The 25,538-nt window shown below is 25.6% G+C and overlaps 6 protein-coding genes and 1 long non-coding RNA gene across 13 annotated transcripts; 2 read left to right on the top strand and 5 right to left on the bottom strand.

Moving 5' to 3' along the window:
- Window positions 1-51: 51 nt before the first annotated feature.
- LOC122718088 lies at window positions 52-1,404 on the bottom strand. The gene is made up of 3 exons (XM_043942778.1): window positions 572-1,404; window positions 249-486; window positions 52-178 (listed from the first exon to the last, which is right to left on the bottom strand). Exons 1-3 carry the CDS (start codon window positions 759-761, stop codon window positions 115-117), a joined length of 492 nt encoding a protein of 163 aa, XP_043798713.1. The 5' UTR covers window positions 762-1,404; the 3' UTR covers window positions 52-114.
- Window positions 1,405-1,953: 549 nt separating this feature from the next.
- Window positions 1,954-5,964, bottom strand: LOC122718262 (FAS-associated factor 2). Its single transcript, XM_043943140.1, has 8 exons — window positions 5,577-5,964; window positions 5,408-5,488; window positions 4,823-5,048; window positions 4,558-4,744; window positions 4,293-4,466; window positions 4,101-4,196; window positions 3,724-4,036; window positions 1,954-3,653 (listed from the first exon to the last, which is right to left on the bottom strand). Exons 1-8 carry the CDS (start codon window positions 5,637-5,639, stop codon window positions 3,489-3,491), a joined length of 1,305 nt encoding a protein of 434 aa, XP_043799075.1. The 5' UTR covers window positions 5,640-5,964; the 3' UTR covers window positions 1,954-3,488.
- A 353-nt stretch (window positions 5,965-6,317) lies between these two features.
- Window positions 6,318-6,927, top strand: LOC122718089. The gene is made up of 2 exons (XM_043942779.1): window positions 6,318-6,526; window positions 6,699-6,927. Exons 1-2 carry the CDS (start codon window positions 6,435-6,437, stop codon window positions 6,925-6,927), a joined length of 321 nt encoding a protein of 106 aa, XP_043798714.1. The 5' UTR covers window positions 6,318-6,434.
- A 91-nt stretch (window positions 6,928-7,018) lies between these two features.
- LOC122717988 (2-hydroxyacyl-CoA lyase 1) lies at window positions 7,019-11,706 on the bottom strand. 4 transcript variants are annotated; one of them, XM_043942599.1, is made up of 12 exons: window positions 11,568-11,706; window positions 9,764-9,905; window positions 9,572-9,628; window positions 8,932-9,113; window positions 8,676-8,852; window positions 8,351-8,592; window positions 8,105-8,290; window positions 7,959-8,034; window positions 7,635-7,872; window positions 7,446-7,553; window positions 7,252-7,375; window positions 7,019-7,184 (listed from the first exon to the last, which is right to left on the bottom strand). In XM_043942599.1, exons 2-12 carry the CDS (start codon window positions 9,796-9,798, stop codon window positions 7,089-7,091), a joined length of 1,521 nt encoding a protein of 506 aa, XP_043798534.1. In that variant the 5' UTR covers window positions 9,799-9,905; window positions 11,568-11,706; the 3' UTR covers window positions 7,019-7,088. The 4 variants fall into 4 exon arrangements, with proteins under 4 accessions (XP_043798534.1, XP_043798535.1, XP_043798536.1 ...); XM_043942600.1 differs by lacking the exon at window positions 11,568-11,706 and adding an exon at window positions 10,483-10,611; XM_043942601.1 differs by having other exon boundaries at window positions 7,020-7,184; window positions 9,544-9,628; window positions 11,568-11,612.
- On the top strand, window positions 10,528-19,662 carry LOC122717989 (vesicular glutamate transporter 2.1-like). 2 transcript variants are annotated; one of them, XM_043942602.1, is made up of 5 exons: window positions 10,528-10,666; window positions 16,711-17,548; window positions 17,718-18,037; window positions 18,144-18,388; window positions 19,470-19,662. In XM_043942602.1, exons 1-5 carry the CDS (start codon window positions 10,615-10,617, stop codon window positions 19,611-19,613), a joined length of 1,599 nt encoding a protein of 532 aa, XP_043798537.1. In that variant the 5' UTR covers window positions 10,528-10,614; the 3' UTR covers window positions 19,614-19,662. The 2 variants fall into 2 exon arrangements, with proteins under 2 accessions (XP_043798537.1, XP_043798538.1); XM_043942603.1 differs by lacking the exon at window positions 10,528-10,666 and adding an exon at window positions 15,015-15,152.
- Window positions 14,973-16,701, bottom strand: LOC122717990. The gene is made up of 3 exons (XR_006347292.1): window positions 16,352-16,701; window positions 15,195-15,755; window positions 14,973-15,105 (listed from the first exon to the last, which is right to left on the bottom strand). It is a non-coding gene; the product is annotated as an uncharacterized LOC122717990 (long non-coding RNA).
- Window positions 19,663-21,919: 2,257 nt separating the features above from the next.
- Window positions 21,920-25,187, bottom strand: LOC122717948 (arginyl-tRNA--protein transferase 1). 3 transcript variants are annotated; one of them, XM_043942517.1, is made up of 9 exons: window positions 24,953-25,187; window positions 24,609-24,735; window positions 24,382-24,515; window positions 23,777-24,201; window positions 23,355-23,516; window positions 22,893-23,048; window positions 22,505-22,677; window positions 22,179-22,440; window positions 21,920-22,093 (listed from the first exon to the last, which is right to left on the bottom strand). In XM_043942517.1, the coding sequence occupies exons 1-9, from the start codon at window positions 25,047-25,049 to the stop codon at window positions 21,938-21,940; spliced, it is 1,692 nt and encodes a 563-aa protein (XP_043798452.1). In that variant the 5' UTR covers window positions 25,050-25,187; the 3' UTR covers window positions 21,920-21,937. The 3 variants fall into 3 exon arrangements, with proteins under 3 accessions (XP_043798452.1, XP_043798454.1, XP_043798453.1); XM_043942519.1 differs by lacking the exon at window positions 23,355-23,516; XM_043942518.1 differs by lacking the exon at window positions 22,893-23,048.
- Window positions 25,188-25,538: the final 351 nt, after the last annotated feature.

Consider the following 25,538-nt stretch of genomic DNA (forward strand, 5'->3'; position numbering starts at 1 on the left):
TATATTAATATATAATATATAGTTATAAATAATAATAAAACACGATTTTATGTTTTTTAAGGTATATTTTTATTTTTGATATACATTACTTTTTAAAATTTAATTACATTTCGATTATTTATTTATATTATTTTCTAATTCAGGTTTATTTTCCGACGATGATGGAAGATGTTCCTTTCTATAAATTAAATCATGAAATTTTTTTTAAATTAAATTAATGAAAATGGAATTATATTGGTGTATCTTACATTTCGATTGGCGACACTTCATTGAACTTATCATTGTCGGACAATTTTTGTCTCGCTTCACTTTCTTTCAGAGTTTCTTTCAAGATCATATTATATATTTGTCTAGTATTTAACCGAGGAGATGAATAATTACTTTTTTCAATAGAATTTTTTAATGTTTCAAATATACTCTCCTTTCCTTCTTGTTTAGTTCGTATAGTATCATCTTGCATTAATTCTAATTGTAGAGTTCTCATGACTATAAAATATTATTTTGTTAATGAACTTTGTTCTTCGTTATATATTTATTTATATTCTTTTTAAAAATCTAAAATTTATTATACCAGGTAATCCAAGATCTTTATCTTTTTTCTCTGATATTATATCTTCAAACGAATATCGTGGTAGATTTACATTTCTTGATTTACTTCCGGTTTCTCCCAAATGGATATCTGATAATCTTTCATTATTACTAATTGTTAAGCTTTGTGCTAAAAGATCTTCATATTCTGCCTTATCACTGATTACAGCCATAGGACTCTCAATTGTTAAATTACTTTCAAAATCTTCATTTAATGACGTTTGGATGGCAGGTCTACATATCAACCCATTGTATAGAGTCAGCGAACATCGTAAAGATGCTAGTAACCAATTATATCTAAAGAAAAAATATTTTTTACTAGAAAAATTGCTTGAAATATGGTATAATTTCACTTACAAACACTTAATGTTTAAGAGTCCAAAAATAAAAAATAATGTAGCCACCGGAGCTATCAAATAAATAAACATTTTTTAATATGTTTATAAGAAGTATGATACTTCAGTGGATCATTTTGTCAATTGACTACAGTTTTTGACAAAAGACAATCGAGTTAGCCTACTAGAATTTACTGCACAAATCCAAAACAACATATATAACAAAGTAAAATAATGTAAGTAATAATAAAGAAGAAATAAATTTTTTTAATCATCTAAAGATTTAAGATATAATATATTGAATTTATACATTTATCATATATTTAAATTTATTCACATTTAAAATTCACAATATTCACAAATGAAGAAACTTTTTTGAAATGTTGTAAAGACATTACTTTTGCTTCTTCTTTTTTCCTTTTCTTTATGATAAGACTAGACATATTAGAAGATATATATGTATGTTGTTCTGTATTATATGCAAAACAAAAAATCTAATATTTATAAAAATAATTATCTTTAACAAATTATTCACTTTTATCATCATTATTTATCTTAAAAAAAAAACTAAATTTTATATCTAATGAAAAATATTAAAGATAACAAAATATATACTGTCATATAGATATACATGAAATGCTTCAAGATTAAATGTCTTCAAAATCAGTTTCTAGAAACTTGTACATCAATTACATATTTTCTTATACAGTCTTAATTGTTATATATTTTCATATCACAAAAAAATTTTTGTTATTGTAAAGCTATTTGTAACATATTTATTTTAATATTATTATGTAATAATTATATATATTATATAATTATATATTATTATATAATTATATAATAATTATTTGTTAAATAATTCCTTAATTATATTTTATGCTATAGATGTACTTACATCTGATGCTTGATATTGACATAAAAATTATAGTATACAAATATATAATATTTAATTAAAATTATTAAGGAATTTATAATGAAATTAAAAATATGGTTAACTATATAATAAAATGACAAAATGAAAAATATGTATTCTCAAACATGTTTATTTAAGCATTAGATATTAACAAAGAAACATAGCAATATCCAGCATCAGACATTTGCTGGTTTACGTATATACAGAAGAGTATCTAAATGAAAATAAAGACGTATCAAAACTAGATCACAAAATGTGTATACAAAAGTTTACATTTAATGATTAACAAATCTGTTGCATTGCACAGATTGTTATATTCATTTTATCAAACGATTTATATGCATATGTATATATATGTGTATATTTATATATGTATAAATGCTATATAGATTGCTCTTGAATATTTTATATTCTTCCATAGAACATTTAGAAGGAGCAATACAAATTCGTATGCTTGTTTTTGTTCAGTTTAGTTTTCTACAAAAGAAAAGCATAAAAAAATTAATCATGAACGCTTCAAACGAACACTTTAAAAATTATACATATTTGACTTCCAATATCCCAACATTAATAAATCAATAATAACATATGTTCTAAACAATTTCCTTACAACCCAAAAATAAAGCAACAAAAATTATTTGAACTTACAATGATAAGAAATTTTCTTTAAGATATTCTTTAAAATATATATGATAACATTTAATTTAGACTTTCATCACAGAAAAATATTTCTGAATGAAAAGAAAAAGAAATAGCTATATTTATGTGCACATTTATAAAATTGTGATACAAAAAGAATTTGATTATCTTCTAAGATAAACTATTTTCATTCAACTTTTCTTTTTCTTTCTGATACAGAAACTTGCATTGGATATAATTTAATGTGATTAGTAAATCTATTGCGTTTTTGCATCTAATAGCATTTTTAATAAGACTGACCAGAATTGTGAAGTAAAATGCAAAAGGAACCATACTTGTTAAAAATTTTTTGTTGATTATATTTAAAGTACAGATTTAAGACAATGCAAAATTATTGTAGTTTCAACATTCATAAAATTTTATGAAGTGTGTATATATATATATATATATATATACACATACATGAATTAAATCTGTACTTTAATTATTTATTATGTTCGGTCATTTGTTTTATAAATTATTTACATTTCTTAGTCAGCTTATTAAAAAATTTGTTTGTAAGCTAAAATGTTAATTAAGACAAATATAATAAATGTTTGGTGTACAGCTTTTGTGAAGTCATATTATATATATATATAAGTTCCTTTTTTTAGTTTCTACAACAAAATCTGTTGTTTTCTATTCAATGTGTATTTTAGTGAGCGTATTATTCACAGTATATAATAAATGTACTCATAGTTGATACGATAGTTCTATGCAGAAAATGCAATACAATTAATCATTCTTTGATTTCTTTTTTTAACATATTTTATAGATCTGTGATAAAACTGCATTTCTGACAATGTACTACGCTTCACATAAAATACTCGAATGTATCAAATATATATATATTTTTATGTGTATATATATATATATTATTTTTTTTTTATAAATGTCTCTTACGACAGTATCATTTTTCTGTGGAATGATACTTAAACATAAAGAATGCAATATTCAAATATCAATAAAGGTTAATCATCTAAATCATTGACATGGAGAACTTCTCTGTGTGTTAATCCGACGTCCGATAATGTTAAAATTTCTCTACACGGATATAGAATTCTTTTCGGAAAACTTGTAGTTATTTCAAAACTCACTGGAGAATCTGGCTGACTAAATATCCAATAATATACATCCTAAAAAAATAAAATAATTTATTATAATATTAAAATTAATAATAAATAAATTAAGAATCAAACGACGTACTTCTACTGTGTCAGACATTAGAAAACGTCTTTTCATTGTCCTTTCTCCAAGTTTAATTTGAAGATGACATGCATTAGGATTAGTAGGCTCTGGTTCGAGAGGCACTTTACAAATAGTAAGTTCTTTCTCACGACGAATGCGTTGAATTTCCATTTCTTGTGCATTTAATTGTTCTTTTTCTCTAGCCTCTTGTTCTTCGCGCGCTTTTCGTTCTTCTTCTCTTCTACGATCCTTTTCTTGATCTGCGCGTAATGATTCTTCATATGCCTGATCTTGTTGTTGACGTAAAGATTGCGCGGCACTACGTTCAGCTCTATGATAAAATAAATTAAACAATATAATACAAAAAAATAAAAAATTTAACTAATTTTTCTTACCTTTCTTGACGAGCTTGTATTAAATTAATTTCGTTGTGATCTATAATCGTTTGCAAACGAGATATTATATCAGATGGTGATGGCGTGCCTTCCATTCTGCAATATAAATATAATCTTTGATATTATAATTACATTCATTAATTTAAGAATTAAAAAAATTATAAAATAAAATATATATACATAGATTATTACCTGCCAACTATTGTCATTCTATTATCTTTTAAAACAATAATGGCTAAGAAAGGATAAGAACCAGATTTAAGAGCTTCTGCTACTTTATATCCTTCACCTGATTGTACATTACATGCCCAAAATAAAGTATGTGTATTTATATATCGAACAACTTCTAGATTACCCAATGTATTTCTATATAAAATTTATATCAAAATTTAATTTTAATTATTTTAACTTTTCTTTAAAATTTATTTTCAATTCAACAACAATCTAAAAAAGTTACCTGCACCATTGATCAATATTTTGAGCTTCATCTTTATGTAAATATACCAATAAAAACCTCAATTCTTGTTTTGCATCAGAAAGAGCTTGACTATAAGACCCTTGATAAAAAACAGGATGACTACTACCATAACATTCTTCATAACTTCGAATGAAGCTAATCACATCTTCCACAGGATCAGAAGATACTTGAAATGCAATTAATATATTAGTTTTTCTTATAGAACTGTTTTCTAAAAATTAATCATTATAAAATTGAAACATACCAGGTCTAACATTTCTCCTAAATATTGAAAGAAGTAGTTGTAAGATGCTGATCACTCTTTCATAACATAATGAAAAGATATACCATAAATAACTACCCCTGCCATTAGAGCTTCCAGAATAATGAAAATATATTCTAGAACTACTGTCATCAACAACCTGAGGTGGTCGTGATCTTGAGTCCTGTGCATACATTGATGGTCTTCCTTCATACAAATTTAATTGTTCCTAAATAAAACAATAAAACATTTTTTTTTACAATATAATTATATTTATCTATTTTTCTAAAAATTTTCTAAAGTTTTCTAAAATTTAATTAATAAATATTAATTGTTATATATAAAATAAATAATATAAAAATATATATTATTGACATTCTATAAATAATATATAATATTTTTTAAGAATCTTTTATCAATCTATAATGAATTATTAATAACTTCTGTTACACAATTGACCTATATATGATATAAAAATCAAATATATCAAAATTATAAAACAATTATATATAAATTTCTTTTTGCAATTTTATTGCAAATATATAATAGTTAATAATATTTAAAGAATATATAGCAAGAGAAATTTACCTGAACAGCAACCTCCAAATTCCAATTATGCCTTTGTAAGACATCTCTGCAAATTGACAGATCCTCGATGCCTGTCAAGTCCTAAAACCATCACAATATTATTATTTCATTGTAATTACAAAAATTAAATTGAAAATTAAATAATTTAGCATATAATATGATGATTCACCTGAAATTGAAGGATTTTCTCAGTCTGATCACTGCTAAATCCATTTAACGCAAAATCTGCCATATTAATATATTTTGTCAGCAAAAGACTAGAAAAATCTTAATAATCTTTTAGTTACGCGGTTCCACAAAACGATTCTGAATTCATCAGCTAATAGAAAAACCAGGCACTCGAACAAAATTACGATCAAACTGCGCAAGCATTTGGAGCGTGATACCAAGAATGATTAACCTCAAGTGTACACGATCTCCAGTTTATGGACCTCTGTTCATTATCATCACGACACGTTTTGTCTCGTCGCTCTGTTCTATACTCAATGTTTTCGGTGTCATGACTTTTTACGATAATTTACAGTTTCAAGGTTCTATTTCATGCGACACGATTTTAAGTGACGTCAGCTGCATGCATTGGTGAAACGACAGTCAACAGTCCTTCTATATTGTCATTGGTAGAATGTTACTCTTGGTAACAACCAATAATATATATTTTAATTAATTACTAGATATATATTTAAAAAAAATATATAATAATAATGTAATAAAATTTTTATACAAATATATATATATATATAATAAATTTAAATTTGTTATATATGTATATATAACGTATATCTAAAATATAAAATTAACCAATGAAAAACTAGTACGCAATAAGATTTTGGACCTATAATTTTTTACCTTTAATTTTAAAAAGAATCATTGGTTATATCATTGGTTATAATATTTTTTGTATACGTATAAATTATATTCAATTTTCATGATGTGTGATATTTTATAATTCATTATTTTATTGAAATTTTTATATAATTTTTATATTATTATTCACCTGTTATTTAAAGTTCGTAAAATTTTGGTGCAAATGAGTACGGAATCAGATGAGAATCGTGAAATCGATATTAAAATTGAAATTCAAAAAACACTGATTTCTATTAACAATACAACATTAAAAATGTAAGATTTTTAGAAGATTCAAATATTTCTAAAAATTAAATATTTATTTTATTATAAATCTTCGTTATTAATAAAAAATTTATTTCAAAATATGTCCTAATAAATAATTTTATTTATTGCATAAATAATATATAATAAGTAATTATGTAATTAAATTTTTTTTATTTATTAGAAAAAATGAATTGGACATAATTAATGATCTTGTAAAAAAGAATGGACAACTTCATATAGCTGTAATTGATGCAAACAAGACATTAACCACAATAGCCCAAAACATGGACATAAATGTTAAAAATATTTTAAATAATGATGAAAGTGAAAGTGAATTGCAGTTTAATTTAAATAATTTATCTTCTGCTGCTTTTAAAGAAAAATTACTAGCGTATTCAAACAATATGTAATATTTAATTTTATTAATAAATATTTTGTATATTTATATTTACATTTGTTTTTACAAACAATAGAAATAAATTTAAAATTTATATTTTTTTCATTTCTTTTTACTATTATTTATATTTTTCATCATTAATTATATGTTATAAAATTTATAAAATCAATAAATTTAAAGTTTTGATTCTGTTAACCAAGTAAATTTTTGTTGTTTACGATCTGCCTGGGGATTAATCATGATATTTAACAAACTAGGAGAATCAGTAGTCTGTAATAAAGTTATTTTTCTATTAAAATTGCTAATTTTATAAAAATTAAATGAAAAATTATTTTACCTGAAGACATATCTTAAGTGCCTGTTGTATATCTTGTACAGTAGTACAAAAGTGTCCTTTGCGACCAAACATTTCTAACATTTTTTCATAATGTGTTTCTGATGTTAAACAATTTGGTGGTGTTCTAAAAATCAATATATTTGTAATATTTCTATATATCTATTTCTATATGAATATATTTTCAAAAAACTTACACTTGTGTTGATTCACCTGAAGCTTGTATTTGCCTAAATGTTTCTTTATCAAAACCACTATAAATACCATTATTATTTATAATAATGATAATAATAGGCAATTTATATCTAAAATATTGAAAATTATCAAAAAAATTAATCTAATCTTATTTTTTTTAATCTTTGTATTTGATAACTTAAATTATTCACCTAAACATTGTTTCAATTTCCATGCCAGAAAATCCAAATGCACTATCTCCTTCTACACAAAGAACTCGCTTTGTAGGAGCATAATTTTTACAATAAAGAGCAGCTGCTATACCAAAACCCAAACCAACACCCATAGTACCAAAAGTAGCAGCATCTAATCTATGTCGCGGCTTATTATTTAATAAAATCATCTTTCCGATATCCATAGTATTAGCTCCTTCTGAGCAAATAATACAATCTATAAAAAAAAAAATATTTATTATTTATTTCATAATCGTATTATTAAATTTATATATTTTGCTTTATATAAAAACTTTTACTAGCCAGATGGAAGGATATCTTGAATATGTTTAAAAGCAGCATAATAATTTAATGGTACTGAAGTATCCATTGACATTTTCTATAAAATAAAAAAAAAAAACAAAAAAATGTTTTATTTTGTAGACTAGTACTATATACATGGCATTTACCTGTATTATTGTTTTATTTTTATTTGATTTAGCTAATAAATCTTTCCACCATGGATTATTTTCTGTAATAGACCATTTGTGCTCTTTCAAAATAGTAACAAGACTTTCTATAGCTGTAGATATATCAGATTGAATTGCAATTGCAGAAGAAACAGAATTATGTAATTCTTCTGGACACAAATCGATCTATAATATGAATATATTAAGCTTTTTTTAATAAAAATTATTCGAGCAATATTATAATACCTGTATCATTTTAACATCAGGTTGGAAGCGAGGCGATTTACCAAAGTGTAACATCCAATTTAATCTTGCACCTAACAATAAAATGACATCGCTTTGTTGCAATACATATGTTCTAGCGCTAGAAATACATCGTTCATCGGTATCCGGAACAACACCTTTAGCCATTGGCATAGGAAGAAAAGGAATTTTGGTTGAATATACTAAACTACGAATTTCATTTTCTGCTCTTCCATAGGCAGCTCCTCCAAAAAAATTTTGTAATTGATATAAATTTTTTCTTAAATCTATGTGATAATATTATTATTACAATAATTTTTACAACTACCTTTTCCTATAATTAACAATGGTTTTTTTGCTTGCATGAGCAAAGTAGCCGCTTGTTTAATAAGTCGATAATCGGGAAATATCAATGGCGGTGGTGGACATTGCGCTACATTATATATATTTTCTTCGTCAACTGATTGATTTAAGATAGTAGCTGGTAAATCTAAATACGCGACACCTGAAAAAATTCATAATATAATAATAAAGACGTATATTTTTTACTCTAATTAATTGTAAATTCTATATATCAAATCTACCTGGTCGACCATAAATAGAATTTCGAACGGCTTTTTCTACGTGAAGCGGTATTAATATTGCAGACGGCGGTCTGACAGCATATTTACAATAGGGTTTACTAGATTCTACCTGTGGCCATTCCTGAAAACCTCCAATACCTTCATGGTCTTGAGCACAAGATCCACCAATTACTATGAGTGGCCTATGTAAGAGCATGGAACAAATTACAAAAATCAAAAATAAGAAATGTTAAAAGAATAAAAAATCTTTTTTAATGTTTTTACACTTTTTAATACAATTCTACGAAACATGATTTATATAATCATTATCTAACTTAAAAATTATTTTTTTTAAATTAAATTAAATGGTACAATGAATGTAAATCAAATTATATAATTATAATCATTTCATATAAGATTACTATTTTTATGAGATGAAAGATTTATATATTAATAAAAGACATGATAATTATAATCCAATACAATAATATAAAAATTTTAATTATTGTAATATGTTGTGTCAATGAATTTTGCATGGAATATATTTTTTTCGAATAGAAAATACTTTTAATTTAAAATTTATAAAATGAAAATTAAACTATATTATAATTATATAAACAAAACAAGATTTACCAGCAATTTATTTGAGCGTTTGCCATACCTCCGATAACATGAAGCAATCCTGGCCCAGAGACGCATAAAACTACTGCTGGTTTTCCTAATTATAAAAATTAATTAATTCGTGATATTGGCATAAATAAAAGAAAAAACCTTTACGTAATAATGAATATTTTAATTATATCTTAAAAATCATTTGTTTCATATGTAACAATTCTTCCTTTTTGCCGCTTACTCGTTAAATATCCATAAGCTTGCGCAGCATAACATGCAGCTTGTTCATTTCTAAATCCAAGATATTGAAGGCCCGCAATTTGCATAGATAAGGCTAAATCGATCACAGGATGTCCCATTATTCCAAAAACATATTCGATACCCTAGAAATATAAATGAATTTTGCATATAAAATTTGTTCAAAACGAAAAATTATATTTTCATATTATATTGCACAGTTAATATGATATATTTATATATATGATGAAAAATTATCTGAAAATGATAAATGTATTAAATTTAATACATTTCATTTTTTGTGTTTTATATTAATATAATATAATAATATAAATATTATATATATAAAAATAATAAATAAAAATATTTTTTATAGTAACTAATTGTAAATTCAGCTGTTCAAACTGGTTTGAATCCAAACTTTAGATAATTTACATATACTTATATATATATTTATTATATATATATATATAGTATATTACATATACTTATATATATATTTATTGTTACAAAAATTCATTGTAGTGAAAATGGAAAATAATTTTATTTTATATATATTTTATTTTATTTTTTTTATGTAAAAAAAAGGATAAAATGATAAGGATAAAAGGAATATAATTATAGATAAGATAAGTTTTCTGTGATAATGAACATAATAACTAAAAATATTAAAAATTAATCACTATATATGATACAAAAAACATTTGTAAACATGATAAGTACAGAATTGCAATTGATTCACTGATTAATTTTCATCGATGCACATTTTAGTTTCAGTTGTGCACTGTATAGCCGGTCTAGCCTGTTATACAGCACGAATACGTTAACTAAAAAATTTATCTAAACAAAAACGCAATGTTCCGTTACGAAGAGGAGGGAATTCCCCTTATATCGCGAGTAAGAAAACGTAAGTATTTATTTATTATTTAAAATCTTAATAATTTAATAAAATAAATAAAATTTGAATAATTTTATATATGTATTCTAAGTATAGATTCTAAGTATAGATTCAAAAATAAATATTGTATGTAAATAATAATAGTATATATACATATATATCTACAATAAAATAAAATTTACGTATCATCAATCATAAATTTTTACATTTTTAAAATAGTCCCAATAATTTTATTTTTGAAATAAGAACAAAATAAGAATATAAATATATTTTCAAAAAATTTTTAACATATTATATTGTATTTTCTGAATTTTATAAATTTAATAAATTAATTGTGCATTTAATAATTAAACGATTTGATTAAAATTAATTTTTTTAAATTAATTTATGCCAATGTTTTTTTATTAATTTTAATTTGAATTGAATTAACTTGATAAATATTTTATTATATAATATCAATGAAAATTTTTCTTTTCTTCCAAAAATTATTTACGAAATTTGTGTAAATTTAATTTCATAACATTCAATATTTATATTTTTAAGTAATATATATATTTATATTATTAATTTTGTTAATTATTCAAAAACAATTTAGTTAAAGTACTATTTACAAAAATAATGTAAAGTACTGTTTACAAAAAAATAAAATGTTAAATATTAAATCTAGATATTATTATTATATGAAAATAAATATATTTTAAAAGATTAAATATCATTAATCTCTAATTGAATAACTAGTTTTTATTATTTACATTTTTTTATTTATTTCTCTTTCATTTGTGAATTTTTGACAATAACATATATAACACTAATAAAAAATCACATAACCTTAAATGTCACTGCGAAAACAATTAAAAACCATAAACAAGAAAAAATGAATAAAAAGAAAAAAATGAAAAAATTCAAATACCTGTTGCTTCAAAGCTTCGGCGGTTATTTGATTCCCGTTTTTCATTTTCAAATTAATTTTACCAATTTAATACGCATACGATATTAACTGTTATCAGAATTGTAAGTAACTGGCTAATCTATAAATATGCCTTCGCAGACATCAGTGATGAACTTTGAAACGAAAAAAATATGATTCAAGGTTTTAAACATTTATTCAATATTTAAATCATTAATTTCTAAATATATTATCAATTTTAATTTTATGAAAAAAGAAACAAATACAATCGATATATTTGTAATACATATTTAAATATATTTAATTTACCATGTAAAGTTTTCCCCAAAAACGGAACATCTAATTATCTCCTTTAATTACTAATGGTTTCAAGGTCATTGTTGCCGACTGTTAAGGTTGCCGATATCCTTTAAAAGAAATAAAGATTTCTATTTTATAAATATCAGAAATAGCACTGATTAACATTTGGTTATGTACCTTAATGTGAATTTTTAATTAACAAAAAATTGGAAAAAATAAAGTAATCTTGAACCATCCTAATGAACAAAAAAAACATAATTTCATTTTATTGCAATAGTAAGGATACGTCGTTTGGATGACAGATTCATTTTCAAGCTGTTTATTTAAAAGTATAGGGTCAGCGTTTCTCAAATTGTATTCTACAAAAAAATGAATAAATGTTTCATGAATTTAATTAAAATTAATATTGTGTTTTAAATATTAAGGCAAATTCAAACAAATTCAAAAATATTTAAAAATCAGATGCTCTTTTTTTCGCGTTCTTCTGTTCCTCCTATCAAAACCAATGTTTTAATTTATTTATATCTATCCCTTATTTTATAAAAATCTTATAAAAATAGCAATCGTTCTGTTAAAATTTCAGGATTTGTGAAGTGTTCTGTAGAAAAAGTTTGAGGAACGCTAGTGTAGGATATACCTGAACGAAATTTAGTTTGAAAAGCATGACGAGTCTAAGAGTTATGACTTTCAGGGTACCTGAAACACGGCATTACAAAGTATGCACAGGCCCCGTTTGAAAATTCGTTTTCACCATCTTCTTTCGAACCTCATTGTCAATACCCAACCTTTGAAAAATTTGCTTGTCCAACGAAAGTTCGTGATTTATTATTACACTGTACCACGAACCACCATGAATATCTTCAGATTGTGAAAATTTCCATTTTTAATATATTTTTTCTTCATAGAATAAATTAAAAAATTTATCTATGAATTAAATTAAAAAATCTTAAACACTTGAATTCTTAAATTAAGATAAATAAATAAATAAATAAAAATAAATAAATTCATTTGTAAATTTGTTTTGAATTTTAATTACAATGTTTCGAATTTTTATCAAGTAAATTTTATCAAATAATAGTAAAAAAATTTATTTTAAAATATTATATTTAAAAATTATTTTTAAGTATAATAGACGTAGTTTGCTTGCTAGTCACTCAATTGCCCGTTGACCTTATCTAACGCTTGAAAGTTTTCTGCAGGTAGGTAGGTCCATTGAACACTTCTGTACATAGATTTATTTGAGCCCAAGGATTTTGCTAAGAAATGCACAAAGTTTATTGTCGAAGGGTACAGAATAGTCTCCATGGATAAGGGCTACCTAACCATGGAAATGTATAATTATTCTTCATGGGTCAGGATAATCCGTGTAATTTTTAGAAAGTCTGCATGCTACCTGGAGCATTTGGAAATATTTTAAACGTAAAACGTATTTTTAACAACAAACTATATATTTACTTTCTACTTTCATATGTAATCTTCTTGATCGTATAATTATCGTTGAATAATTATTTAATCATCAATGTAAACTCAACAGAGAGATTCACACTGTTTAAATAAAATTTCCAAAAATAAATGAAATTAAAACGTTTAACAAATTATAAATGGGAAATCTTCCATATGAATATAATTATCTTTACAAAGATTTATTATTATAATAAATATTTATTATATATTTTTTATCTATAAGTTAGGGATCAAATTATTATTCAAAACTGCAACAACTATCATCAATCGATGCAGCATACCGATATATAATTTAATCGTTTCCTGTTGTTTACAATGACTCGTCCAAAAATATATTTTGTTGAATAAAAAAATCGAATAAAAAAGAAAAAAAAGAATTATTTATTTTTCTTCTAATTTAATTTAATTTTATTTTACTTTTTCTAATCTAAAATCAATTCACACATCAATTCATACATCGCGTATCTATAGATCATTGGGTCGTATTAATATTTTTTATTTTTTCTATTTTCTTCAATACTGATTCATAGTGTCTTCTTTCAATTAACATCGCGATTCATGTCAACAAGAGCACCGATAATTGGTAGCCTGTTACCGATGGACAAAAGTTTATCGATAGCCACCGAAGACAATGATCTTTTTGCATAACAGTGATCGAGTTAATGTACTGTAATTACTTTGAATACGCGCGATAATTCGAATCGATGCATTTTTTCTTGAGTCACAAGTGAAATCCGACCGTGATGTTTCTACAAAACAAGATTTCAAGATATTCGTTTTAATTAAACATATACATTATTTAATCGATCGAAAAATATGGTATCTTCGAGTTAAAAAAAAAAAAAAAAAAAAAAAAGAAAAAGAAAAAAAAATAAAAAAAGAATGACACATCACGGAAATTCCGTAGCCGGTGCACAAATTCGCACGTGTATCTGTAAACCGCAGAATTACGTAAAATGTTGGCAAATTATTGAAAATTAAGGAAGCCGCATCCCACGATGTTGAACCGGAATCATAATGAACACGCGACAATAACAGAGAATAATATAAGATTTTTTTACGTTCACGTATCGTTTTGTCTAATCTTTTTTTTTTTTTTTTTACCGTCAAATTGGATATAAGCAAACGAGAAATATTTATCTTATCGAAGAGCACTTATTTTATAAATTTTCATTAAGCGTTTTTTAACAAAAGTGCAATCGTGTAATTTTGCTGGAACGGCATAATTCGCATACCTGACCGATTATTTACGATTTTCTTAACTTAAACTTGGTTTAATTCATAATAGACAAAAAGTTATGGCAAGTTAATGATATATCTAATTATATGTAAAATTATTCTAGTTTTAAAATATTTGAATAATTTTTCGTTAAGAATATCTTTCGAAAGCTTTCATTCGACCAAGAAATGGCGAAAACAATGGTGAAAAAGGAAAATGATGGTCAGCAGACCTGCAAGCTGCAGGAGTAACATGGGTTCAATCCCTAAAATTCGATGTCCTTTCCATGTTATCCTATGGAAGGGATGTACCTGGCTTCCCCACTTACTCTCACCTACCGACCACTTAAATAGGCAGCGGAATAACCGATGTCATCAGTTAGTTCTTAGCGGTTTCTAGTTGGTTCTCGTGTTCAGAATTAAACTTTTGCGGAATCCATAAATCCATCAACTTCGAGATCAATTTTTCCTTCGAATAATGTTTTTCTCTTGAACAATGTTTCGAAGAGATCTTTCGAATATATAACAACATAACTGGTGCGTGTCGAGAATTCTTTTGCTGAAACCACAGAATGTACAAGCAGTATTACAAGAAATTCTTCCCACGTAAGTAGAATATCTTTGTTTTATTTAATTTATTTTTCTTACGTGTTAAACCTGATTTTCTGAAACGACCGGTTTAGTTCAGCCGTTTGTATTCTAATCAATTTCCAATTACTTTTTATCAATTCTTTCAATTGAAATAATTCCAATTAAAATTATTAGAATACCGGTACCAAGTTCGTATCATTTTCGACCAACAATTCGAAATTTCGATACGTTTCGGTACGTTTAGTACGATTTAGTATAATCGGTGTATTTCATTCTTACCGGCATAGATTTCGAATCATGCCCGTTATTTAACCTTGTTACAAGATTATCGTTCAAATTTTATAGTTAATTCTCTTTTTGAAAAATCAGCGTTCTCCACTGCAACAAAATAATATTCTGTATTTGTCTCTCTTTTTCTTCGTCTTTTTTTTTTTCTTTCTTTCCTTCTTTCTTTCTCCTTTATATAGTCACTTAAAATATTCATAACTTTATTGCTCCTTTACGTGCCTCTTCGATATCGTATTAGACATTATATATTTTTACATAGATAGGGTAAATCGAATCAAATATCTAATAAGAAACTTTTCATTGGAATAGTACACGAAACGGGAGTAGGATCTGTAACCAGAGCAGTATCAATTTTGTAAATAACGGCACACGGTAACGATAGTTTGTAAATACAGTGTGGAATGCTTGGAAAGTGGTCGAGAACTTTCTTTGAAAGACGTACCTACTATATATGTGACTAGGAATAATGAGTATTATGGGAAAGATCTTTACACTCAAATACAACGTTGTCCTCTTTTTCGCGTAAGAAGATAAGTCACGTTACACGTAATTTTTGCATATTTTTATATTTAATTTCATTTTCAAACGCTCAAACTCTTCAAAAGTATTTCAAAATATTCTTTAATGATTATATAATTTTTTTCTTTTTTTTTTTTAACAACAAATTGTTATTCTCTCTAGATATTCATAAAAATTTAATCGAAATTCAAACGATTTAAAAATAGATAGAAAAATTGGTTGATATAATGAAAACTCGAGCTCGAATAGAAATTAATTAAAAATAGAAAAACAAACGGTAAAATTTACAATGTTAAACATCGAGCGATCATAGTTGGCATGACATATTGATTCGACAATTTGTCAATTTGTATCTTATTAAACATTAGTCAATTAGCCAATTAATTTTTTAATGTTCATTTACATACGTTATCCTTTTTACGCTTGAATCCTTTTTGGCGTCTTATTCCGAGATCTATCCAGGAAGGTATGCCCTTCTGGTTTTTTACCCACTCCGATTCTCCAATTTGGAAATGTTTAAGTAAGTAAAGAAAAAAAAAGTCGCGAGCGACAATTTCAAAATTTCCTAATATCTTTCCCCGAATATTCTTCAATCTCTACAAACAAACGATCCATACATTTTTATCAAAAATTAAAAAATCTTGTTTATCCTATTCCTATGTGAACTAAATATACGAATTAATATAATAATAATAATAATAATAATAAAAGCGAAGATTTCATCGAACTCGTCGAACATTCTTTACCATACCGTACATTTTTATAGGATGGCTCCCGACGCGAGTTTTGATCGGTATAATGATGTTCACGGCCTGCTGGACCAATTACATGTTGAGGTTACAAATGCCAATCCTGGCCGTGCCGATGATCAAGGCTCGGCCCACAGCTGGTGTCAACATGTCGGGCGCCGCATGTGACGTTAGAATACGTCGCGCCATCGCCTGGCTGGATCCCGGCATATATCTCGAAGATTATATCCTTGCGGAGAGGTTAGAAGCCGCTCAGAATGCACTTGCCAATTCAAAGGCGAACAACGTTCGCGTAAGGAGAGCTGATACGAAACCGATCAGGCCGAGTGGTATATACATATTCAACGGTCTACCTTTCGATTGGAGGCCCGAAGTTCGCGGCCAATTAATAGCCGCGTACAGCTACGGTAATGTTCCTGGAAATTTGTTGGGCGGTATGATGGCCGTTAAATGGGGCGCAAAGAACGCGATACTCTGGACATCAATTCTAGCAGTTACGATATCGTTCTTCAGCCCAATCCTCGCACAATTTCACTGGGGCATTCTTTTAGTCTCGAGGATAATCATCGGTGTGACCGGTGGTATAACGTTTCCGGCGTGTCACAGTTTGGTGGCGCGTTGGGCGCCTCCGAACGAGAAGGCACGTTTTGTTTGGTCGTTGCTCGGTGGCACGTTCGGTACCATTTTCACGTATCCATTGGTCGCTGGTATAGCAGAATCCTTGGAATGGGAGAACGGATGGTACATTCCATCGTTGTTAATGGTGATTTGGATATTTTTCTGGGCGCTTATCGCATACGATTCTCCCGAAGAGCATCCTGGTATCTCGGCTGAAGAAAAGGATTACATTATCACGTGAGTGTCTTGTGTGAAAATTATATTATTGAATACTTAATACTTTCTCTCTCTCTCTCTCTCTCTCTCTCTCTCTCTCTCTCTCTCTCTCTCTTTCTCTCCATCAGTTTTATGAGAGATGTGTTGTACGCTTAATGTTTTTTTTTCCTCTCTGTTTCTTTCTTCTCAGTGAACAAGCGGGCACAGTTCGCAAAGTAAAGCCGACGTTGAAACAAACACCGTTAAAAGAAATATTTACTTCAATACCGTTCCTCAGCTTGATCGTGTGCCATTTCGGGAATATGTTTCTCCTCTTCTTTTATCAAAACGCCATGATGATTTATCTAACGAAAGCTTTAGGATTCGAATTGACCAGAGGTGGTATCGCAGCCGCTCTTCCCTGGCTTTTCAGAATGGTCTTCGGCTTCTTTTTCAGTTGGGCTGGTGATACGTTGAAGAGAAAGAACATCTTTCGTGTCACCACTATACGTAAAGGCGCAACGTTTTTCTGTAAGGGCGGCCGATTAATCTTGAATCTTATCGTTTCGTTTCACCGATAGAAGAAAATGTTTTTCTTATTTTTCTTTTCTTTTCTTTTCTTTTTTTTCTTTTGTAGCTCACTTCCTGCCTGGATTCTTCTTCATTTTGGTCGGATACGTTGGATGCAGGTTCGTGCTTGCTAACATATTTCTTATGTTGGCGCTTGGCTTTAACGGAGCGGCGAGCATCTCCAACCTGTCCAACAATCAAGATCTTTCCCCGAATTTTGCCGGTTTTCTATACGGTATCATGAACACTATCGGTTGTACTTCCGGTTTTATTATTTCTCCTCTGGTCGAGGAGATAGCTGGAAAATATGGAGTAAGTAAGCTTTCTACGCGACTTCTAAGTGTAAGAGTGTCCGCTTTTTGCTTTCGCTTATTGCTTCCTAATCACAGCGGCAATTATACATGTCAAATTATTCGCATAGAGAATTATGTAATTTTTTATTCGTGTGCTCATCGTATGCGATAGAGTAACGAATATCTTATTACAGTTGCGCACGGTAAAGGTGCTCTTGGCATATTCGAGACCTCAGTCCAGCCTTGTACTGTGTTGCGTAACTCCATAGTACGGGCAGTACTGGGAAATCGTGTGTGCGATGTATCCAAAATGAAATTGCTTCAAAATTTTATGCGCGCTATGCGATCGACTCCTTGCTTCACAATATATGCTCTACTTTCATATTCATGCATTTGCAATTTCTCTGCTGCAAACGATACGATAAATGTTTTTGAATTCTATCTAGAATTATTAGAACAGAATTAGAGATATATACGCGATACAATGAATACGATATATAATAATATACATACATATATATGCGATCTGTAATTTTCGCATTCGTGCATAAAGTACTAATTAATATGTCAATATCAATAAACCAATCCGGTATATAAGAAATCGCATAAGTTAAACAGCAGATGGCCTTGCTAAGCTAATCTCATTCGCATCTATTCAGATTTTTACGGTGGTGACGACTTGTGGGTACATCTCGTCTCTATATTATCAAATTTTATAGTACGAGTTATACCTACTGGCCAATACTATTACATCTATTCAGATACTCGTGGTGATGACGACTCGTGGGTACTACTCGTCTCTATATCATCAAATTTATAGTACGAGAAGTACCCACAAGACGCATCATCAGGTAATCCATCCATGCAACGCAGTAACATCTAATCGTACAGCATTTTATCGTTTTCCTGCATCTGTGTGGGTACGTGTGGTGTATTTTTTTTTTTTGTATATAGCACATTAATCAACGCTTATGCTTATTATGAATGTTATTTTCTATTAATCTTATTATTATTTAAATTTGCTAAATGTGTTTATTCATTGAAAAATGATCTTGCAAATATTATACGCATATATAATTTGTCTTTTTAATTCTTTTTAGAATCCTATCGAAAGATGGCAAACATTGTTCTGGATTGGTGCTGGGGTGTGCATAGTTTGCATGATCGTCTTCTTATTCGGAGGAAGCGGAAACATTCAACCTTGGAACGAGGTTCGAATCGAAACGGATGAAAACGAAACTTAATTATATTTAAAATTTTTATTTTTATTTTTAACGTTAAATATTTCTGCGACAAAAAAAAAAGTTAAAATAAGTATTAATTTAAATTATAAATTACGTATGTTGAATTTTTATAAAACTATAATTTTACTTATATTTTTATCGTACTGACAAATAGATAGAACCATCGTGGATGCATAAGAAATATTATTGTAAATATTTTATAAATTTCTCGATGCAAATAGATAAGTTCTAGTAGAGAGAGAAAAAATAGCGCAAAATTTTATTAAAATTTCAAAAATTTATGCAATTATGTATGCAATTATGTGAGAACGAAGTTCTTAAATTTTTTATATGATTTAGAATGTTATAGAATATAATCGAGTGTTTCTTTATTGAATAAATATATTTGAACCAAAGTTAATTCTCATCCGTCTTTCGTGTCAATTTCGTGACACATTTTTTTATGTAAAAAATAACGTTTTTCTGTTATTTATAAAAAATATTAATTTTTGTGATTTTTATTTTTTTAACATGAAATATATGTATCTTGTATTATTAATAGTAAAATATGCAATAAAAGCAAATGTGATACGAAATATATTTGTTACAAAAATGTTCTTTGTATGTTAATTTAGTATAATTTAATAAACTATATATTTAATAAATAAAAAATAAAAATAAATATAATTTAATTACAACGTATAATTTTTGTTTTGCCAAATCATTGATGGCAAGATCTTTGTAAGATTTTAATTGTCGTATGATAATTATGTATCTTTATTAAATTGCATAATTATGCATTTGTATATTGATATAAATTGAAAGAAGAGAAAAAAAATTTTATATCTATTTTCTCTTCGTTCTTTTTTATATGGCAAAATTAAGAACAAAAATAAGATTGAAGTAATACAAAGTCGAATGCATGCAAATGAAATCTTCGAAAACTTCAAGTAACTTCTATTATATTATAAATTTTTATTTTTGATAAAATAATTATTTTTTCATTTTATTGATTATTGATTATGTCAATTTGAGAAACATATTATTAAAATAAAGGATGGATGAGAGTTAAACGTTGATTTCATCATTTATAAAAAATATGATTTAAATTAATGTTTTAATTTAAATTAATGTTTTAAATAATTTCAATAAATAAAAAAAATATCTTAAATTTTAATAAAAAGTCAAGGTAGTTCTATACGTGAATATAAGCAAAAAATATAGAATAAAAATTTTATCATTTAAATCCTTATTTTTGACAAAAATCTAAATTAAATATAAAATCGTATAATCGATTGGAAATTTATTTTTTCGAAAATTAATTTTTTTTAAATAAGAAAAATTTATTTTATTTGAAATACTTTTTGCTTATTTTCACATGTAAAATAACTATCTGTTAATATTTCATTCGTTATTTAATTAAGAATAGCAATTTTAATTTAGTATTTAAAAATTTTTCAAACTTATTTTACTTAAAAAAGCGAAACCTCAAATAAAAAAATTTTATTGTCAATTTATTGTTTCGCATAAAATAATCCATTGTTCGATCACTACAAAATATTCTACATATAAAAATAATATTTATGAAATTGAAATATTGCATATTTCATATGCAATATTTTTTTTCAATTAATTTCAATACAAATAAATTCTAATAGAGAAAAAATAGCATTTATTAAAATTTCAAGTATGATTTAAAATGTTATAACAATTTAAAAAAAAATGTTTTCTCATTAAATAAATATATTCTGAATCAAAGTTAAACATCGTTTAGTAAACATTTTTATTTTTTTTATTTATAGAAAATATATTTCAAATTAATATTCTAATTTTAATAAATAAAAGATATTATCAAAATTTTAATAAAATTTTTTATATATATTATAAATAAAATTTATATATCATTTATATATAAAAATAAAGTATTTATGCATGAAATTAAAATATTGCATATAAAGTATGCAATATTCTTTCAATCAATTTAACGTGCTGTACATTAATCAAACTTGAAATTATTATACAATTAAGATATTATTAATAATATTTAATTATTTTTCAATTTTGAAGAATATTAATAATTTATTTCTTTATATAAAATAACAAAGAGGAAAGGACAATAAATATTATATATGTACAGCACAAAGAATCATTTTTATTTGATAAGAATTTGTTAAGTTATTATACATTTATCATCACAAATACTTTATTCAAAACTAATTTGATTAATTTTGATTATTAACTTTTTTTGTTAATTCATAATAATTTTCTTTTGATAAAACATAAAATTGTTCTTTATATATAAAATGAAATATATGAATTAAAATTTCTTACAGATTTGCAAGCATTTAATAACGATAAAGTAACAATCTCTGTGCACATTTCATTCCAACCAAATTAGCATATTCTTTAATCTCATTCTCCTCTTCTTGTGTTATTGTTTGGTGAACTTGTTTTGTATATATTTCATATGGCATTGCAGTTTGCTGATATAAAACTAGTATCTTAAGAAAAATAATATTTGTTATTAATGAAAATAAAATAAAAAAATTTTGTGATATGAAATATAAAAATTACCATGTTTATTACCTTATGAATATCAACTATACCATCTTCATCAATAGCATTAACATCATCATTCAGTCTACTGTATTTTTGTTTATCTAATTTTAATAAACATGGTTCTATATCAAACCACATATAAGTTTCAGGACATAATAGTTTTGATGGTTTCATTCGTGCTTTATACCGCATTTTGGGACATATATGTATATAAAATCCCATATAGTAATATTTCAAATCTTTTGCTATTTTGTTTAATTGTCTTGTCAAATAAACTTCTCGAAGGGAACTATATAAAATATAAAATGTTAACAATTTATTGTAAACACAAAGTAAAAAAGCTTTTTACCAACCTAAATGTTCCAAGTGATAGATGAGAATATGCCGGATCATAAAAAAAGTAAACGCTTGAAACGCAAGATGGTAAAATATCTATTACTCCAACTGCAATTAATTCATTATCTAACCAATATTGTTCATGAAATGAACCATATCCACTTGGTGGTCCGTCATCCGGAGTCCATGGCTTCAAAATTATAAACTCCTTATTTGTATATATTCTTTGTCCAAAGCAATGAAATTTTTAAATGGAAAGGAAGCGGTATTTAATAAAAACGATTATAACAATACCATACATAATTTTGTTTAATTTTTAAATATATTAATTAATAATGCAAAAGTGTTATTGTAAAAAATTAAATTATAAAATCAAATTGAGACCATCCTGAATACAAAGTGTACCTGTAAAGAACTTTTTACAAGGAAGTTGAAGAATGATTCATCATCTGATTCCTCTTCTGATTCACCATGAATAGTCATTTGATATTTTTTAAAGAGATTTGCACTTACTTTAAGAGTTTTAATAAACTCATCCGACATTGTTCTCACCAATTTTATCTGATGAATTTAAATATACAAATTATATGTAATAAAGAAATGTATAACATGCACTTTGCAAGAAAGTCCACTTTGCTCCAATTATTTATCACAATAATTTATTTATTTTTCAATATAATAATACTTTTTATAATTTTTTAAAATTAATATTTAATAATATTATATAATTAATTAATACAATTAATAATAATTATGTATGATATTATGTAAAAAATAAAAAAATTATTATAATCTTATTTTGATAAATAAAGAAATTTAAAGATAACTGATCAGAATAACAAAAAACTATAGAAATTGTAAAATTACCTGTAAAGGTGATTTCACAAGAAATCTTGTATATTGCTTCTTTGTAACCTTTTCTGCTAAAACTCCATGTATTGTTGTTTGATATTTTTTATATATCTCATAAGATTGTTTTGAAGTGTTTAGGTATCCAGAGCTCATTGGTGAAGTTCTAACTAGTTTCAGCTAGTAAAAGTTAAATTTTACATAATTTTATCAAATCAAATTGAACTATAATGAAATGTTGCAACTAAATTGAATGAATAAAAAAATATGAAAAAAATAAAATTATTATTTAATTATTTTCCAATATATATATTTCCTACCTAATTTTTAAATATTAGATAAATTGGAGAAAAGAGGACCAACTTTTGTAAAAACCATTTTTATGCAATATTTATTTATATAATGATGAAATATATAAAGAAGTAAATGTACCATCCTACCTGCAATCTATTATTTTCATTATATACTTCATCAAATAATTCCTCCAAACTTTTAACTTGATTCTCTTGCTTACTTTCTTTGAAAATAGCTTCTATTTCTTCTTGAGATTTTCCTTGTGCCATTAATTTATTTTGTTTTCGTTGTTTACGCAAAAATTTTGCTTTCATACAAGGATTTTGAGAAGGATTCATTCCTGATTCTAGATTTTGGGAAGTATTGTGGCTATCATCCTCAAGATTTGATATAACAGGTATACTTTCAGAATTTTGTTTGATATTTAAATCACATTTTTTCTTTCCTTTGTCTAATGTATTAGGTTGTAATCTTGCATTAATATCATCATTAATAAATTTTACATTCATATCAGAAATATCTTTACTAGCTTTTAGAAATTGTTTATCATGATTAGGAATTTCTTCAATATCTGCAATAAAGTATAGACAAATTATTTTTAAACAAAATAAAATAAATTAAATTAAATTATATTATTAATATTTACATTAATATAATATACATTAAAATGTTTTTAATGTATTTTATTTTAATTAAAATAATTATATTAATTAATTATAATTATATTAATGAAAACTTTATATATCTTTACCTGTATTATCACGATAATCTCCTTCACATATATCCATAGTATCATTTTTATGTAACTCATTTTTTAAAAATTTTGCCATTCTTTTCAAAACTTTCTTTTGTGATTTAGAAATTTTAAATTCTAAAGCTTCACATCTATTTTTAGATATTTAAATATTTAACATTTGTTATTATTTCTCATATATATAAAAATTAATTTTTAAAGCAATTAAAAATTATCAGTCTTACTTAATTGTATACATTGGACAACATGTTTGATCCATAGTAGATTTATAACAATAAGAACCACATCTTCTCCAACCTCTATCAATTAAAGCTTGATAGTCTTGAACAGTCAATATATGTGTGCCCATACCTAAAATGAATTACATTTAAGTATATAAAAAGTATTTTTTAAATAGTATAAATATAAATATATATCTAATGATATAATAAATATATGAAATTTAATAAGACAGGAACAAAAATTACATATGTTTAAAACAATCAGATATAACATAACCTTTTGACATAAGTATCAAATTTTCCATATACATGATAAAAATGATTTTAAAATAAAATTTAATACTTGCCATGACTGAAATTTGTATTTGGACTCTTACAATAACCACATCTATATTTGTCTTGTTCACCATAATACTCAACAATACTATACGATTGTCTCGCCATTTTTTCGCTATATTTATTCGTTTTATTATTATTGCATTGGTCACAACGATTCAATTATCAACAAAGATCATGCAATGTCTTTATTTATTATACCATATAAATTTTACATTAATGATATTGACAAAACATCATTACATATTTACAAATTCTCACTACTAAACAGGAAGTGCTACTGTCATCTTACTTTATTTTTGAATAAATTTGTATAAATATAACATTATATTTTTTCATTGTTCGCACTTTTATTAAAACTTTATTAAATTTTTAAATAGTTTAAATTGTAATTTGTATAATTTCATTTTAAAGAAATATTTATGGAAAATTAAATAGATAGAAATTTTTTATTATTTACAATTATGAAAATATATTTAATATATTTAAAAATGAACATATATATTTACACATTAATAAAGATATAAAACAAACATCATCTAATGTTCATTTTTTCATATAAAAAAGTTTATATAATTATATGTTAAAATATAAAAA

Source organism: Apis laboriosa, unplaced genomic scaffold, assembly GCF_014066325.1.
Source record: "Apis laboriosa isolate Shangri-la unplaced genomic scaffold, ASM1406632v1 scaffold5_cov152, whole genome shotgun sequence".
Classification (NCBI taxonomy): domain Eukaryota; kingdom Metazoa; phylum Arthropoda; class Insecta; order Hymenoptera; family Apidae; genus Apis; species Apis laboriosa.